The sequence below is a fragment of the Somniosus microcephalus genome, chromosome 7 (genome assembly GCF_052327205.1).
Source record: "Somniosus microcephalus isolate GS21.2 chromosome 7, FLI_Smic_1.0, whole genome shotgun sequence".
Taxonomy (NCBI): Eukaryota; Metazoa; Chordata; class Chondrichthyes; order Squaliformes; family Somniosidae; genus Somniosus; species Somniosus microcephalus.
This window is the reverse complement of record NC_140993.1, coordinates 268089119-268106155: the sequence shown is the minus strand read 5'-3', so window position 1 is coordinate 268106155 and position 17037 is coordinate 268089119. Positions and strand designations below refer to the sequence as shown.

General features: G+C 45.1%; 1 protein-coding gene across 9 annotated transcripts in view; it reads left to right on the top strand.

The window, feature by feature from the left end:
- bbs9 (Bardet-Biedl syndrome 9) overlaps positions 1 to 17037 on the top strand; it is a 479777-nt gene that overhangs the window by 97641 nt on the left and 365099 nt on the right. For 8 of the 9 annotated variants that reach the window (XR_015079111.1, XR_015079110.1, XM_085993738.1 and 5 more), the window contains exon 16: positions 6167 to 6181. The exons of the other annotated variant lie outside the window; for it this stretch is intronic. Coding sequence is in view for 6 of the 8 variants with exons in the window: in XM_085993738.1 (XP_085849864.1) it covers positions 6167 to 6181 (15 nt within the window). In the remaining 2 variants the exon portion in view is untranslated. The remainder of the gene's footprint in view (positions 1 to 6166; positions 6182 to 17037) is intronic. 9 annotated transcript variants of the gene reach the window in all.

The following is a 17037-nucleotide window of genomic DNA, read 5'->3' as shown; positions in this document are numbered from 1 at the left end:
GTTTTATGAAAGGGAAATCATGTTTGACAAATTTATTAGAGTTTTTAGAGGATGTAACTAACAGGGTAGATATAGGGGAACCAGTGGATGTAGTTTATTTGGATTTCCAAAAGGCATTCGATAAGGTGCCACATAAAAGGTTATTACACAAGATTAGGGCTCATGGGGTTGGGGGTAATACAGTAGCAATGATAGAGGATTGGTTAACGGACAGAAAACAGAGAGTAGGGATAAACGGATCTTTTTCAGGTTGGCAGGCTGTAACTAGTGGGGTGCCACAAGGATCAGTGTTGGGGCCTCAGCTATTTACAATCTATATTAATGACCTAGATGAAGGGACTGAGTGTAATGTATCCAAGTTTGCTGACGATACAAAGCTAGGTGGGACAGTAAGCTGTGAGGAGAACACAAAGAGTCTGCAAAGGGATATAGATAGACTGAGTGAGTGGGCAGTAAGGTGGCAGATGGAGTATAATGTAGGGATTCACTTTGGTAGGAAGAATGGAAAAACAATATTTTTTAAATGGTGAGAAACTTTCAAATGTTGGTGTTCAGAGCGATTTGGGTGTCCTCGTGCAAGAAATGCAGAAAGCTAGCATGCAGATACCGCAAGCAATAAGCATGGCAAATGGCATGTTGGCCTTTATTGTGAGGGGGTTGGAGTATAAGAGTAAGGAAGTCTTGCTACAGTTGTACAGGGCCTTGGTGTGACCACACCTGGAGTACTGTGCACAGTTTTGGTCTCCTTATCTGAGGAAGGATGTACTTGCCTTGGAGGCGGTGCAACGAAGGTTCACTAGATTGATTCCTGCGATGAGAGGGCTGTCCTATGAGGAGAGATTGTGTAGAATGGGCCTATACTCTCTGGAGTTTAGAAGAATGAGAGGTGATCTCATTGAAACATACAAGATTCTGAAGGGGATTGACAGGGTAGATGCTGAGAGGTTGTTTCCCCTGGCTGGAGTGTCTAGAAGTAGGGGGCTTACTCTCAGGATAAGGGGTAGGCCATTTAAGACCGAGATGAGGAGGAATTTCTTAATTCAGAGGGTTGTGAATCTTTGGAATTCTCTGCCCCAGAGGGCTGTGAATGTTGAGTCTTTGAGTATATTCAAGGCTGAGATCGATTTTTGGACTCTAGGGGAATCAAGGGATATGGACATCGGGCGGGAAAGTGGAGTTGAGGTCGGTGATCAGCCATGATCTTATTGAATGGCAGAGCAGGCTTGAGGGGCCGTATGGCTTACTCCTGCTCCTATTTCTTCTGTTCTTATGTTCATTGCTGTTTGTGGGATCTTGCTGTGCACAAATTCACTCTTGCTTTTGCCTATGCAGCAACAATTACTACTCTTAAAGTAATTCATTGGCTATGAAATGCTTTGGGATGTTCTGAGAACATGAAGGGTTGCATGTAAATACAAATCCATCATCTTGTCCTGAAGTGTCAGCTGTGGCTCTGTTGGTAGCCCCCTTACCTCGGAGTCAGAAAGTTGTGAGTTCGAGCCCCACTCCAAAGCACAAAAATCTAAGCTGACACTCCAGTGCAGTGCTGAGGGAGTGCTGCACTGTTGGAGGTTCCGTGTTTCAAATGAGACATTAAACCAAAGCCCGTCTGCTCTCTCAGGTGGATGTAAAAGATCCTGTGGCACTGTTTGGAAGTAGAGCAGGCGAGTTATCCCCGGTGTCCTGGCCAATATTTATCCTTCAATCAACACAACAAAAACAGATTATCTGGTCGTTATCACATTGCTGTTTGTGGGATCTTGCTGTGCGCAAATTGGCTGCTGTGTTTCCTACATTACAGCAGGGACTACACTTTAAAAAGTACTTCATTGACTGTAAAGCACTTTGGGCATCCGGTGATCATGAAAGACGCCATATAAATGCAAGTCGTTTTCTTTTGAACTATATCGCTCAGCATCTATAGAATAAGAGTGGGAAGAGGTCTGGTGACCCTGCAGTTTGACTATTACATCCATTTTGTCCATCAAAACACAAGGATGACATTCGAGCCGAGGAGGTAGTGTAGAGAAGGCGCATGACACCAATCCCTCATATCAGATGATCAAGTAATGTGGAAAAAGCAAGAGAAAATTGGGCTTTTCCGTTTTGAAAGGAGATTTATCAGCAAACCTGGAGTTTACTTCAAATTGACCTGTGGCAATTGGATAAGGGGCCTCAATTATGAACTAACAGAAGGCGAATTTCGTACTGATGGCAGGCGGTTCTTCACGGACTGGATTTCTTTGTCGGGCAGTGGAAACAAAATCTCAAACAGCTGATGCTGTACAGGGGAAGTGGGTTTGTTACTGGACGGATTGGCCTAATGGCTTTCCTCATCTGTATTTATTTGTGAATTGCTCAGCCTTGATATACTTTGATTCCTCAGCATTGGTGATTAATGTAAAGGCAATGAGCTGTTGTCATAGATTAATGTGACAATGCATCAGAGAGCAGGATGGTAATGTGCAAAAGTTTTCAAGTTCTTGTTTTGAGAAACTTTAATTACATGTGATTATGCAACTTTTGGTTTTCAGTATTGATAATTTAAGAATATTGATTGTGATTTTGAAAAATATCGAAGTGGAAATGATCATTCTGTTACCTAAGTGCTGCGTTCTGCAGTTCTCTTGGCTGTACTACTCACATGTGGTTTGGTCAAACTAGTGCAGCATAATAACCGGCTGCTGATTTTAGGCTGGCTTTTTATCCAATGCATTGTGACTTGTTAACAAGCGACTATAATATCCCCCTGCTCCAGTACAGACCCACCTAGCTTTTTAAACAGCAAATTATCAGGACACTGTAAACTGTCACGCTGTAGGCTAACTCAAAGTAAACATCAATCTTTGGCATTAATTGTCCTTTATTGGACATTTGAGGGAAAAAATAAGGAATCCTAATAGTTTTCTTAAGTAGTCCAGGGTATCCAGGTTCCGAGATCTGGGATTATTCAGTCCTTCAGATAATTATGATATTTGAAACATTCTTAATGGGAATGGGGGGCACGGTGGCATAGTGGTTAGCACTGTTGCCTCACAGCGCCAGGGACCCGGGTTCAAATCTGGCCTCGGGCGACTGTCTGTGTGGAGTTTGCACATTCTCCCTGTGTCTGCGTGGGTTTCCTCCGGGTGCTCCGGTTTCCTCCCACAGTCCAAAGATGTGCAGGTTAGGTTGATTTGGCTATGATAAATTGACCCTTAGTGTTAGGGGATTAAATACGTGGGGTTATGGGGATAGGGTGGGATATGTGTCGGTGCAGGCTCGATGGGCCGAAATGGCCTCTATCTGCACTGTAGATTCTGTGAGAGCAGCTCATTTGCTTGCTGTGCCTGACATACCATGATAAACAGTGATGAGTATTATCTCTTTTGGGTGTTGGAGATTCCTTCTGGGTAGCTGTTAAGACGGATGTAAATTCTGCAGCTTTTTTGTGCACAAGCTGATGTACAGCACTCTTACTAATGTTGAACCTTCACAAATTGTGCAACTGTTGAAGCTGCCGAGTTTAATGAGTGGTCACCAGTGTCCTTACAAGGTCCTGGGACATAATCGTTGGCTGGTGAAGAGCACTGGGCACCATGTACTCTTGGGAATGAAGAGCACTGGGCACCAAGTACTCTTGGGAATGAAGAGCACTGGGCACCATGTACTCTTGGGAATGAAGCTGTTCCATTAATAATCTGTGCCAGTGGTTAGGGTTTCCATCTTTCAATGTGGTATTGCATTACTGTGTCATTAGTGTGCTTTGTTTACACTTTGCTCTGAATTGCATGATTCATGAACTCACAGCTTCCTTCAGTGAGTGTTACTGTGGTTTTGTGGTTCTTTCTGCAACTGTCAATATTCTTCCCACAGGACTCGGTTTTCTGCGCCGTATTTTATTTTTCCTTCAAAAGTGTAACTTGTATATACAATAACATAAAATGACAGGGCATTGAAGGGAGTTAAAGGTTGCAATTCAGGCATCAGATTCTGCTAATAAACTGTTTGATCAGTGCAGTTGAAGTTTGTCATACGGTTTTCGTTCTCTCCCAACATTTGTCTTTCAAATTATTGCATGCGAAAGGGAAGTTTGTGATCCATGAATCCACCTGCATTAGAGTGAGTGCATTACATTTTTAAGACCGGGCATTTCACCCATTATTGAGGTAATACATTGTAATAAGCTTTTAGCACTAGAAATCCCAGTGTAAAATCAGGACAGGTATACTGTCTTGGGTCATTTTGTAAACCTCTGCTAACACACAGGAGGTTCAAATCTGACTACTTCTCAGCAGCAGATATTTGCTAGTGTTTGGGGAATTATAGACCGGTAAGCCTGACATCGGTAGTGGGGAAAATGCTAGAGTCCATTATAAAAGATGTAATAGCAGAGCACTTGGAAAACAGTGACAGGATCGGACAAAGTCAACATGGATTTACAAAAGGTAAATCGTGCTTGACTAATCTACTGGAATTTTTTGAGGATGTAACTGGTAAAATAGATAAGGGAGAACCAGTGGATGTGGTGTATTTGGACCTTCAGAAGGCTTTCAATAAGGTCCCGCATAAGAGGTTAGCGTGTAAATTTAAGGCACATGGGATTGGGGGCAAGGTGATGACTTGGATAGAGAACTGGTTGGCAGACAGGAAGCAAAGAGTTGGAATAAACGAGTCTTTTTCCGAGTGGCAGGTAGTGACTAGTGGGGTACCGCAGGGATCAGTCCTAGGACCCCAGCTATTCACAATATATATTAATGATCTAGACGAGGGAACTAGATGTAAGGTCTCTAAGTTTGCAGACAACACAAAGCTGGGTGGGCATGTGTGCTGTGAGGAGGATGCTGAGAAACTCCAGTATAATTTGGACAGGTTGGGTGATTGGGCAGATGCATGGCAGATGCAGTATAATGTGGATAAATGTGAGGTTATCCACTTTGGTGGCAAAAACAGGAAGGCAGATTATTATCTGAACGGCAATAGATTGGGAGAAGGGGAAGTGCAACGAGACCTGGGTGTCCTTGTGCACCAGTCGCTGAAGATAAGCATGCAGGTGCAGCAGGTGGTTAAGAAGGCAAATGGTATTTTGGCCTTCGTAGTGAGAGGGTTCGAGTACAGGAACAAGGGTGTCTTGCTGCAGTTGTACAGGGCCTTGGTGAGACCGCACCTTGAGTATTGTGTGCAGTTTTGGTCGCCTTACCTGAGGAAGGATGTTCTTGCCATGGAGGGAGTGCAGTGAAGATTCACCAGACTGATACCTGGGATGGCAGGAATGACGTATGAGGAGAGATTGGGTCGATTGGGCTTATACTCGCTGGAGTTTAGAAGAATGAGAGGGGCTCTCATTGAAACTTATAAAATTCTAACAGGACTAGACAGACTAAATGCAGGAAGGATGTTCCCGATGGCGGGGGAGTCCAGAACCAGGGGTCACAGTCTAAGGATAAGGGGTAAGCCATTTAGGACAGAGATGAGGAGGAATTTCTTCACCCAGAGAGTGGTGAACCTGTGGAATTCTCTACAACAGAAGGCAGTGGAGGTCAATTCATTAAATATATTCAAGAAGGAGTTAGATATATTTCTGAAGGCTAAAGGGATCAAGGGATATGGGGAGAAGGCAGGGACAGGGTACTGATTTGGATGATCAGCCATGATCTCATTGAATGCAGAGCAGGCTCGAGGGGCCGAATGGCCTACTCCTGCTCCTATCTTCTATGTTTCTATGTTTAACAGGTGCTGGCAAATTTTCCTTAATAATACTAGTAAAACGAAGATCTTAGTGAAAACTACATGAAGAAGCACGAGATGAAAACAAAATATTGGAGTACTAAGACATAGTTACAAAATTGATTAGTAACGTCGTGTTACTGATGCAAAATTGGGGAAAATCACTGGTATTTAGCATTAATTTGAGCCTTTTAGCAAAGGTTTTGCTAATGTGACTGCAATAACTGTTAATTATTATATTACAGCGTATTCTGAATTGATGAGGTTAAATGGGTCTTACGGTTTTTTTTTCCATCTCAACCAATTTTGTGACCCTGAAAAAGACAGAAAAGGAAGGGATTTGGAGTGGGAGGTGAGAACGGGGATAGTTATGGGAAGAGACTAATTTCTACTCTGTCCCGATGAGCTGGCATGTTGCTTATTGTGTTCTGTTTTCCCTTGTGCTTTCTTTGGTAACCAGAGCGAAACCCTGAAGTAAATTAAACACTTTTATATCACTCATTGTTGATTTGAGAAATGTACAAGATATTTTTGAACACAAAATAGCTTTCTGTTACATTAATCATGAGGTTTAAATCACTTGATCTGTTTACAGGGTTAAATCTCCACACACTTGAACCTACAGTATCTCTCCCCCCTCCCCCCCCCCCCCCCCAAAACACTTGTAACAACATGTTTTTTTATTGTGCTGATGGTGTAATTAAACCTAAAACCCAAATTGAAGGTAATTCACAAATAGCTTTGCGTCTTTCATACTGGGCAATATCCTCTCTACATCAGTTAGGACCCTACATGCAGCTATATCGAGTTTGACGAGATGGAAAGTGTAAATGAATAAACTTGCAAAAACATAAATCTTAATTTTTAAACCAAAAATACCAATGCGCCTTAATGTAGAAACCATTATCTTAATTTGCTTTAAACTAACAAATTAGTCATAATGATTGATTGTGACATGTACCATGACATACATAACATCAACCCAGCATTCTCCCAGCAATTGATGAGGTGTTTAGTTCTCTTTCCTTAAGGCTCCCAAGGAGCTATAATTTTGGACTCTTCACTGCGAGACTCTCATAAGATGTTTGCACCCAGACTTTTCCTGACTTGTGAATTCACTGGTCTTCATCGGGTTTTCTGTCGGATGAAAGGAAAGTTAGGCCCGGGGACAATCATTTGTCACACCACTCAATTGTACTAGTGCTCAGAAGACAGCAAGATTGATGGCATTCTGAACCCCTTCACCACAACCCCTGACCAAGCAGTGTAGCTTTAGGGGAGGTGTTGGGTTGTTTAACAACACTATAAAAAAGTGTGTGCAAGTAAAATGTGTTTATTACTATAAGAAGCATGAAAATATTTGTCATTAGTCACTACCTTTAGTTGCACAAATGGAAAAATCATTGGTTCTGTCCTGTTAACAGACCTTTGGTTGGAACTCGTGACTTTTGCTATTTACCTCACATAATTGTCATCAATTCTATTTGACCTGTCACACAGAGTAGTTTGCATTACTCTGAGAGAGTAAGGCTTTTTCCATGATTAGTGTTTTTGCCCATTTTGTTCTTTGGCTGCAGAATTTGGTTTATTTTAACTGAGTTTGTCCCATTTCTTGTTACAAAATTATGTCTGCTGTGCATACATGGGAGTCTTCCTGCTAGTCTGATCCCAAGTGGCTGCTTTGTAGCCAGTAGCCTCCCCGCTATAGTTCCCAGCCTACAGCTGCGTCTTCCTGCTTGCCTGACCCTGAATAATGCAGGCTCGAAGAGTCAGCCTCCCTGTGTTTGCCTCCCGAGCATGCTCTGACTGATCCACTATCTGAAACAATGCTCTCTTCCTCACCCAACGACTAAGCTGCCTAACCTGTGGTCTGTGCTACTCCTGTGCAATGCCGCTGGAGATCAGCTCTGGTTTGTGTACAAACTATTAAATGGCACTTCTTGCTGAGGTGGCTTAGCGAGCCTGGGTATGAAAAGGATGATAAAATGATAAACCATTTTATTTTTCAACAGATATGATTACCATTGTCAGAAATTATGCTTTATATAAAAAAAGCATATTTAAAATGATGTGTTCACTACCGTTAAAATAGAGTGTATTGTGCTGGAATAGAAAATCAGCAGATGAAGCCCTTCATGGTTAGAATCTGTTTTGCTCCTGAGTAGAGGTCATCTTATGCCACCAGTGTTGCATTGTAGTAGGCTAGTGCTGATGAACTAATTTATACAATAACTAGCTGGGAGCCCCGCGTTGCGAGGGCAATTTGGGGCACGAGGGAAATTTTGGGGCGCTTGGTCTCCCTGCCCCTGTGTGTCCCCCCTCTCCCTGTCATGTCCTCTCCCTGTCCTATCCTTCCCTCCCCTCCCTTCCTGTCCCTCCCCTCCCCTGTCTCCCTCCCTCCCTTCCCCCCCCGCTCCCCTCCCCCCCGCTCCCCTCACCCCCCCGCTCCCCTCACCCCCCCCGCTCCCCTCACCCCCCCCGCTCCCCTCACCCCCCCCGCTCCCCTCACCCCCCCGCTCCCCTCACCCCCCCGCTCCCCTCACCCCCCCCGCTCCCCTCACCCCCCCCGCTCCCCTCACCCCCCCCGCTCCCCTCACCCCCCCGCTCCCCTCACCCCCCCCGCTCCCCTCACCCCCCCGCTCCCCTCACCCCCCCGCTCCCCTCACCCCCCCCGCTCCCTCACCCCCCCCGCTCCCCTCACCCCCCCCGCTCCCCTCACCCCCCCCCGCTCCCCTCACCCCCCCCGCTCCCCTCACCCCCCCCGCTCCCCTCACCCCCCCCGCTCCCCTCACCCCCCCCGCTCCCCTCACCCCCCCCCGCTCCCCTCACCCCCCCCCGCTCCCCTCACCCCCCCCGCTCCCCTCACCCCCCCGCTCCCCTCACCCCCCCCGCTCCCCTCACCCCCCCCCGCTCCCCTCACCCCCCCCCGCTCCCCTCACCCCCCCCGCTCCCCTCACCCCCCCCGCTCCCCTCACCCCCCCCGCTCCCCTCACCCCCCCCGCTCCCCTCACCCCCCCCGCTCCCCTCACCCCCCCCGCTCCCCTCACCCCCCCCGCTCCCCTCACCCCCCCCGCTCCCCTCACCCCCCCCGCTCCCCTCACCCCCCCCGCTCCCCTCACCCCCCCCGCTCCCCTCCCCCCCCGCTCCCCTCACCCCCCCGCTCCCCTCACCCCCCCCCGCTCCCCTCACCCCCCCCCCGCTCCCCTCACCCCCCCCCCGCTCCCCTCACCCCCCCCCCGCTCCCCTCACCCCCCCCCCGCTCCCCTCACCCCCCCCCCCGCTCCCCTCACCCCCCCCCCGCTCCCCTCCTCTCCCTCCCTCCCCTCCCGTCTCCCTCCCTCCCTCCCCTCGCCCACCCCCACCCCTCCCCTGTCTGTGTCCCTCCCTCCCCTCCCCCACTCCCCTCCCCCGCTCCCCTCTGTCCCTCTCTCGGGCCCCTCCCCCTGCCTACCTGAGGTCCGGTGCCGTTGCGAGAGCGGGAATGCTGCACATTTTTATTAATGGATCCTTTTTTTCCAATTCTAGGTGAACTGTACACTACCTAAATGCTTTTCTTTTTCCCATGAGTTTAATCGTAGCGTTGTAATATTCAGTCGACAAAGGATTTGAGAGAGAGATTTTATGCTATTCCATGCGGCAGTGTTCTTCCCCATAATTGCCTGGATGTTTAGCAGCATTGGCTAAGTGAAACAACGCGGTGAATCAAGTAGAGTGCCCCAGCAGACAAAACAGGAAAGGATCAAGGAAGTGCTGGTGACCAGCTTCGTGCTACTGGCCTGGGCCCACATTTTGTTTCTCTTTTAAAGAAGAGACTCCGGCTACAGGGAGAATGTATAAAGTACAGTGATTAGTAACCTCGTGTACTTTTCATGCCATTTTAACAACAACCACTTGCAGTTATATAATGTCTTTAACATAAGTGAAGGTTTTGAAGCACTATACAGAGCAGAAAAATTTGGAGGGATAACCAAAAGCATGGCTGAAAGGTTGTGAGGCTTCTAAAGGTGAGGAGGAGACAGCTGATGGTGATCCTGTCACCAATAGTGGAATTGGGAGAGGGAGGTGGCAGGGTTGTACAGGGGGTCAGAGTCAATGGATCAGAGACCATGGATTGGGGTGTAGAAAGAAAGACTTGGATTTATATAGCGCCTTTCGTGACCACCGGACGTCTCAAACCTCTTTACAGCCAATGAAGTACTCTTGGAGTGCAATCACTGTTGTAATATAGGGCTGGGGAGGTTGGGTGGGGCAAAGCTGTGGAGCATTTGTAAATGAAGACAAGGATTTTGAACTCGATGTGTTGGGTAACAGGGAGCCAGTAGAGGATGGGGTGATGGGAAGGAGGGATTCTGTGAGATATGGTGCAGGCAGTGGAGTTTTGGGGGAGTTCAGAGCGATGGCAGGAAGAGCGTTTGAGAAATTAAGTCTGAAGCAACTGTAGAGTTGGAAAATTCGTTAGCATGAATGAATTTATTTTTGAATATCGCAGATGGAGAACTTGGCATTAATATTTATTTCAAAAATATGAGCGTTTGAAAACACTTTCAAAAACCCAATTAGAGGTAAAAGAATCTAGTGAATCTTGCAATAAAATCTGCAGATAGTCAAACAATTTAAAATACAAGAATAAAACAGATCATATACATCACATTAAGTCTAGCATTTAATGAAAACAGGTGTGATAAGATATTGTGAGGCCATTACTGGGTTATGGGCCATGAGACTGCAAAGGTTTAACAACATATTGAGGCATAATGATTTAGAAACATGATATTAAATATTGTGTATGTGGTACTGGTACCAGAAAGGGATTTATACTTTGCAGGGAGTTGGAGCATTGGATGGTGCATTGTTGAAGACCAAGATGTTAATTTCTTGATGCAAACTTTGGTCTTCCTGATTATAAGAATTAACTGTTGGAAAACAGCAAGTGCCGCACAGTAAGATACGCTGGGGCATATTATGTGCATGGCTTGATGGTGGACTCTCCGATAGGCCTGAATTCACATACTTAATGAAGTGGATAACTACTATGTAGATTTTGAATAGTCAGTGGGGAAGATGTCAGTTCCTGATATTTAAGCTTCTTCAGGATATTACATAGGATATACAGCACAGAATCAGGCCATGCGGCCCAACCAATCCATGCCGGTGTTTATGCTCCACTCGAGCCTCCTCCTGTCTTTCCTCATCTAACTCTATCAGCATAACCCTCTATTCCCTTCTCCCTCATATGCTTTATCTAGCCTCCCCTTAAATGCATCGATACTATTCACCTCAACCACTCCCTGTGGTAGTGAGTTCCACATTCTCTCCACTCTCTGGATAAAGAAGTTTCTTCTGAATTCCCTATTAATTGATTTCTTGGTGACTATTTTATATTGATGGTCTCTAGTTTTGCTCTTCATCACAAGTGGAAGCACTCTGTGTTTACTCTATCAAAACCATAATTTTAAAGACCTCTATTACGTTACCCCTCAGCCTTTTTTCAAGAGAAAAGAGACCCAGCCTGTTCATCCTTTCCTGATGGGTATAACCTCACAGTTCTGGTATCATCCTTGTAAATCTTTTTTGCACCGTCTCCGGTGCCTTTATACCCTTTTAAAAATATGGCGATTAGAATTGTACACACAGTACCCCAAGTGTGGTGTAACCAAGGTTCGATACAAGTTTAGCATAACTTCTCTACTTTTCAATTTTATCCCTCTAGAAATAAACCCTAGTTCTTGGTTTGCTTTTTTTATGGCCTTAAATATGTTAAACCTGTGTGTTCCAAGTCCAATTGTTTAATATCCAGACCTCAAGTAAGAGGAAATTGGTAATTAGCACATGTAATTGACAGTCATGTCTACTGCACTTGGCACGCGTTCAATCACCTAAAGTTATCACATACCACTTGAAAGTTGTTTTGTCTATAGTTATTGTCTAATACTTGCACATTTGGTCACCCTCCAGTTACAGCTGGCATTTTTTGATACTTATGATTTAAATTTATTAAATAGTTTTTAAATACTATTTATAAATAGATCCATAATTCTTCCTCCTCCGTTCAACCCCTGCATATACAAATATGAATCGCCATCAATCCATCTGTGTGACAACAGCAACCCCAATTTATATGTGAAGATTGAACTTTGAAAGATTGAAGCAGACCATGTTAACATGGGTAATCTGAACACTACCCTGTGAAGCACACTTGTACACATTCTTTCCAATCGGTGTATGCGCTGAGGGATATTTTGTGTCTATTACATACTATGACATCTTACTGTACCTATTGAATGCACAGAGCTGTTTTAATTTAACTTGAGTGCCCTTGTATTGCTGATGCATTAGTTTGTGGTTAATTTAGTTACATTTTCAGTAGATGTGATTCACAAATGGCCTCAATAAATGCTGAGAATACAATGGTTGTACTAGAAAATACTTACAAATTCACCAAAGTCCATAGTGAGATATAAAGTATGTAAAAAAGAATATCACTTTTATGAATATTATAGATGGACAGCTTGGCTCCTCAAGTGGTTATATGCCTGACTCTCGACTAGTGGGTGAAGAGTTTCAGTCCCAAGACTGGTGGCGAGGGGGGGGGGAAGATGGCGAGGCGAGGGGGGGGGGGGAACGGCGAGGGACGGATGGTGAGGCGAGGGGGGAGGTGGCAAGGGGGGGGAAGTCGGCGAGGTGAGGTGGGGGGGAAGACGGAGGGGAGACGGGGGGGAGACGGTGAGGCGAGGGGGGGAGATGGTGACGTGAGGGGGATGACAACAGTTTTGCAGCTAAGTAGCTTTCCATCACTTGAAATACTGTGATGAATTAATAATCTTTATTACTTTATTTTGGAAAATCAGTGTTCAGTTAAAGAATTTCAAAAAAAGGTATGGTGAAATGATTATGAATATCAACCTACTGTATTTAATTGATATTATTGGTGTATTTGTAAGCTAAATGTTTATGTGCAACAAACTCAATGTTGACGCAATAGATCCAAACCAGGAATGAGCTGCTTTCAGTAGTACAGTGAGGTGGCTTCATTACCCTTCAGTCAGCACACAGATTGAAGCATTATTCCTGACATTTGTTTACAAGTAACTTATACAGAAATAATGATTTATTTTCACACACTAAGGAAATAGGAAACAATTCATGGATTTAATTCCAGACAATGATCCATTTAAGAGGAAGCAGGAGAAAATCCATTTGACCTAAAGTGACCACAGATTAGTGTTCAGTTCATTAGTATACGAAAGGCTTGTAGCCTTTCTGTAGATTCAGGCACGACATGCTTAGCAGTAATGCCTTAACCCAGGGTAGCTTCCCATACAACTTGTAGGCTGGTTCTTGCATTTGCTTTTGTTTTTACTCTTCATTTTTCATGCTAATTGCTCGGATATTTAAACCGATTACACTTTATCATTTAATGCATAATATTGAAACAAGTCTAGCCATCCGAGCCCCTATAGCAACAGATCTTTCAAATAAACTGTGTCCGAGGTGCTTGGCCAGTCTGTCCATATTCAGCTGTCCGTTTTATATCTCACCGTTGGTTAATATCTAAATCTGGATTTCTCTCCTCTCCGTTAGATTAGCTTCTTCTTTCTTTATTCACCAATCTCATTTCTTCTCATGTCACATTTCTTCCTGTTTACATTTTACCCAAAATAAATTCATTCCTGGGGGTGGAAGAACTGTTGTAACAGAGCTGCGAGGACACTTCCTCGCTCTCTCCACAATATAACCCATCAAATAAAATGTATCTTAATACAAACACACAAAAAACCTTGGGGGCGGGGGGGGGGGGTGGAAATCACCAATCTATCCTTCAACATTGCGGTTTCAGCAATTTCCCATCTCCCGCCCAGCTGGAACAGCATATTACACCCCTCTGGACTTTTGCAGACTTTCCCTTTCCGTATCCCTTTTCCTGACCCACTGGGGAATTTGACTGTGGGGCCTGTCACAACTGACCCTGACGTTTTTCACCTCGTGTCCACGTGTGCAACATGTCACTGGATAGTGATCAGCAACAGGAATACTGGCAAATTTCCCTCTTTCCTGTACTAGGCCACTGAAATTAATTGCAGCAGCCCACCTTTCATCCGATCAGGCATCTCAGTCAGAACAAATTACCAACTGAGCCTGGGATTTTGCCTAGCTGTGTGGCTCAGTGACACTCGCTGCATGGTGCATTAACCAATTGAGACATCTGGGAAGCTATTCTTTCAATTCTATCAATATTTGAATAATTTGTTTAAACATTGATGTTGATTTTGTCCTTGTCATTATCAACATTGGCAGGACAGAGTTGCGAAGTGACTAAGAGAATTGAATTAATATTGGCTAAGATCCAGTCAGTAACCTGCCATTGCTTCAGGCTTGGTAACCTTGCCAAGCCAGGATCACCAAGATGTCATTAGCAGTTGCTCTTTAAATAAAGCAGAGCGAAATAGAAGGTTTTGTTGGAAATAAACATGGTTTTTTCACTTTGGTTCTCCATTATTTTCAATCTGTTGTTTTACATTCACCTGCTCTTCACTTTTATGTTCTTTGTGCTCTTCAGTCTCGGCCCTTGTTTTTGTAAGATATTCAAGCAATAAAATGACAATTACCTTGGAGCTTTGCTAAATCCTCCCAATAAATCTAAGGAATTTCAAAGAAGAAAAAAAGGGACAAAAGCTTGCAATTTGACAAACACTTTTCTTCATGTAACTTGGACCTTCCCTTGCTCTGATCCAAGAATAATCTTTACCAGGACCACAATAAGTCATGATTAACCCTCATTATATGCTGGTAATTTTCAGAGTGCAATGTTATGTTAATATCAAACTTAAAATGGATACTAATTCAGAAGAGACATTGGCCCCGACTTCCCATGGGGGTATTCTGAAGTTTCTCTAGCTTATGATGCACACGCTTATACAATACATAGAAGTCCAGGTATTTCATGGCTCATCCAGTAAAATAATTTTCAATATCACATCTGGCCAAATCACACTGTATACATAAGAGATACTGACCTTGTGCCACTCGCCACCATCCACTCACCACCATAGCACCTCCAGCACCAAAAAGAACAACAGGATAATCTGAATACAGGAAAAAGTGATAAATTGTTGAATTTCAAATTGGGTTAAATTTGTTCCCAACAACAACAACTTGTATTTACAACTTGTATTTATATAGCGCCTTTAACGTAGTAAAACGTCCCATGGTGCTGCATAGGGGTATTTTAAGACAACAAATTTGACACCGATCCACATAAGGATAAATTAGGGCAGGCTTGGTCAAAGGTAGGTTTTAAGGAGCGTCTTAAAGGAGGGCGGAGAGGTTTAGGGAGGGAATTCCAGAGCTTAGGGCCTAGGCAACAGAAGGCACGACCACCAAAGGTTGAGCGATTATAATCGGGGATGCTCAAGAGGGCAGAATTAGAGGATCGCAGATATCTCGGGGGTGGGGGGGGGAGGTGGCTGAAGGAGATTACAGAGATAGGAAGGTGCGAGGCCATGGAGGGATTTGAAATCAGGGATGAGAATTTTGAAATCGAGGCGCTGCTTAACCGGGAGCCAATGTAGGTCAGCGAGCACAGGGGTGATGGGCAAACGGGACTTGGTGCGGGTTAGGACACGGGCAGCCGGGTTTTGGATGACCTCAAGTTTATGTAGGGTCGAATGTGGGAGGCCAGCCGGGAGTGCATTGGAGTTCAAAGAAAATAACAAATGTTGGGTTGAGTTAAGATCAGTTAAAGTGCATGAGCTTTGCTCTGGTCGGTTACCATCATCTCAAACCATTACATCTTTGCAGCACTCCAGACTTGGTTCTGTACATCAGATGCACATCGACCAAAGCAACTTGTGTTGCTGGATCTGATTTCTAATGGTCCTTAGTGAAGGGGGCAGCAAACATCATAGTACAGCCAAAGGCTGTCATAACATTTTGGAAAGCACTTCTTTCTCTGTTCTAGCCCCTGCACTGTACAAAAAATGACCCAAAACATGAAATTTAAAATGGATGAGGGGGAAATCACCACTGATTAAAGTTTTTGTCAATGAACTGCATGAGTGAATCACAGGATGGCTTTACCTGCAGTGATCAGAATCTCCACCAACAAGTGCCACATCAGAAAACACATTCAATTCATTGAAAAGGTTTCCCATGAAAAATGAATAAGTGCACAGTTCTCAAAGATTGTAACACAGTCAACTCTAGTAAGATCCTAATATAGGCAGCCAGTTGAAAAATATTTGATCATATTTCAGTGCTGATATATGCAATAGATAAGCTGGAATTCATAGTATCAAGGTACAAAATTCAGACAATGGCAAAATACTGCAAATGCTGGAACTATAAGCCCACTGACTCCCACAGCTACCTGGACTACACTTCCTCCCACTCCGCTGCCTGTAAGGACTCGATTCCATTCTCCCAGTTTCTCCATCTCCGCCGCATCTGTTCTGACGATGCCACCTTCCATGCTAGTGCTTCTGATATGTCTTCCTTTTTCCTCAACCGAGGATTCCCCTCTACCGTGGTTGACATGGCCCTTGACTGTGTCCATTCCATTTCCCGCACTTCTGCTCTCACCCCTTCTCCTCCCTCCCAGAACCACGATGGAGTTCCCCTTGTCCTCACCTTTCACCCCACCAGCCTCCACATTCAACGGATCATCCTCCGCCATTTCCGCCACCTCCAGCGTGATGCCCCCACCCACTTTCAGCATTTCGAAGGGACCGCTCCCTCCGCGATACCCTGGTCCACTCCCACCCCAACACTCCTTCCCCTTCCCACGGCACTTTCCCGTGCAAGCGCAGGAGATGCAACACCTGCCCTTTTACCTCCCCCCTTCTCACTGTCTAGGGCCCCAAACACTCCTTCCAGGTGAAACAGCGATTTACTTGTACTTCTTGCAATTTAGTATACTGTATTCGCTTTGCGAAACACCTCCGTTCAGTCCGTAAGCATGATCCCGAGCTTCCGGTCGCCTGTCACTTTAATTATCCGCTCCACTCCCACTCTGATCGCTCCATCCTCAGCCTTGAGTATTGTGTGCAGTTTTGGTCGCCTTATCTGAGGAAGGACGTTCTTGCCATGGAAGGAGTGCAGCGAAGATTCACCAGGCTGATACCTGGGATGGCAGGAATGACGTATGAGGAGAGATTGAGTTAATTGGGCTTATACTCACTGGAGTTTAGAAGGTTGAGAGGGGATCTCATCGAAACCTATAAAATTCTGTCAGGCCTGGACAGACTAGATGCAGGAAGGATGTTTATGATGGCCGGGGAGTCCAGAACCAGGGGTCATAGTCTAAGGATAAGGGGTAAGCCATTTAGGACTGAA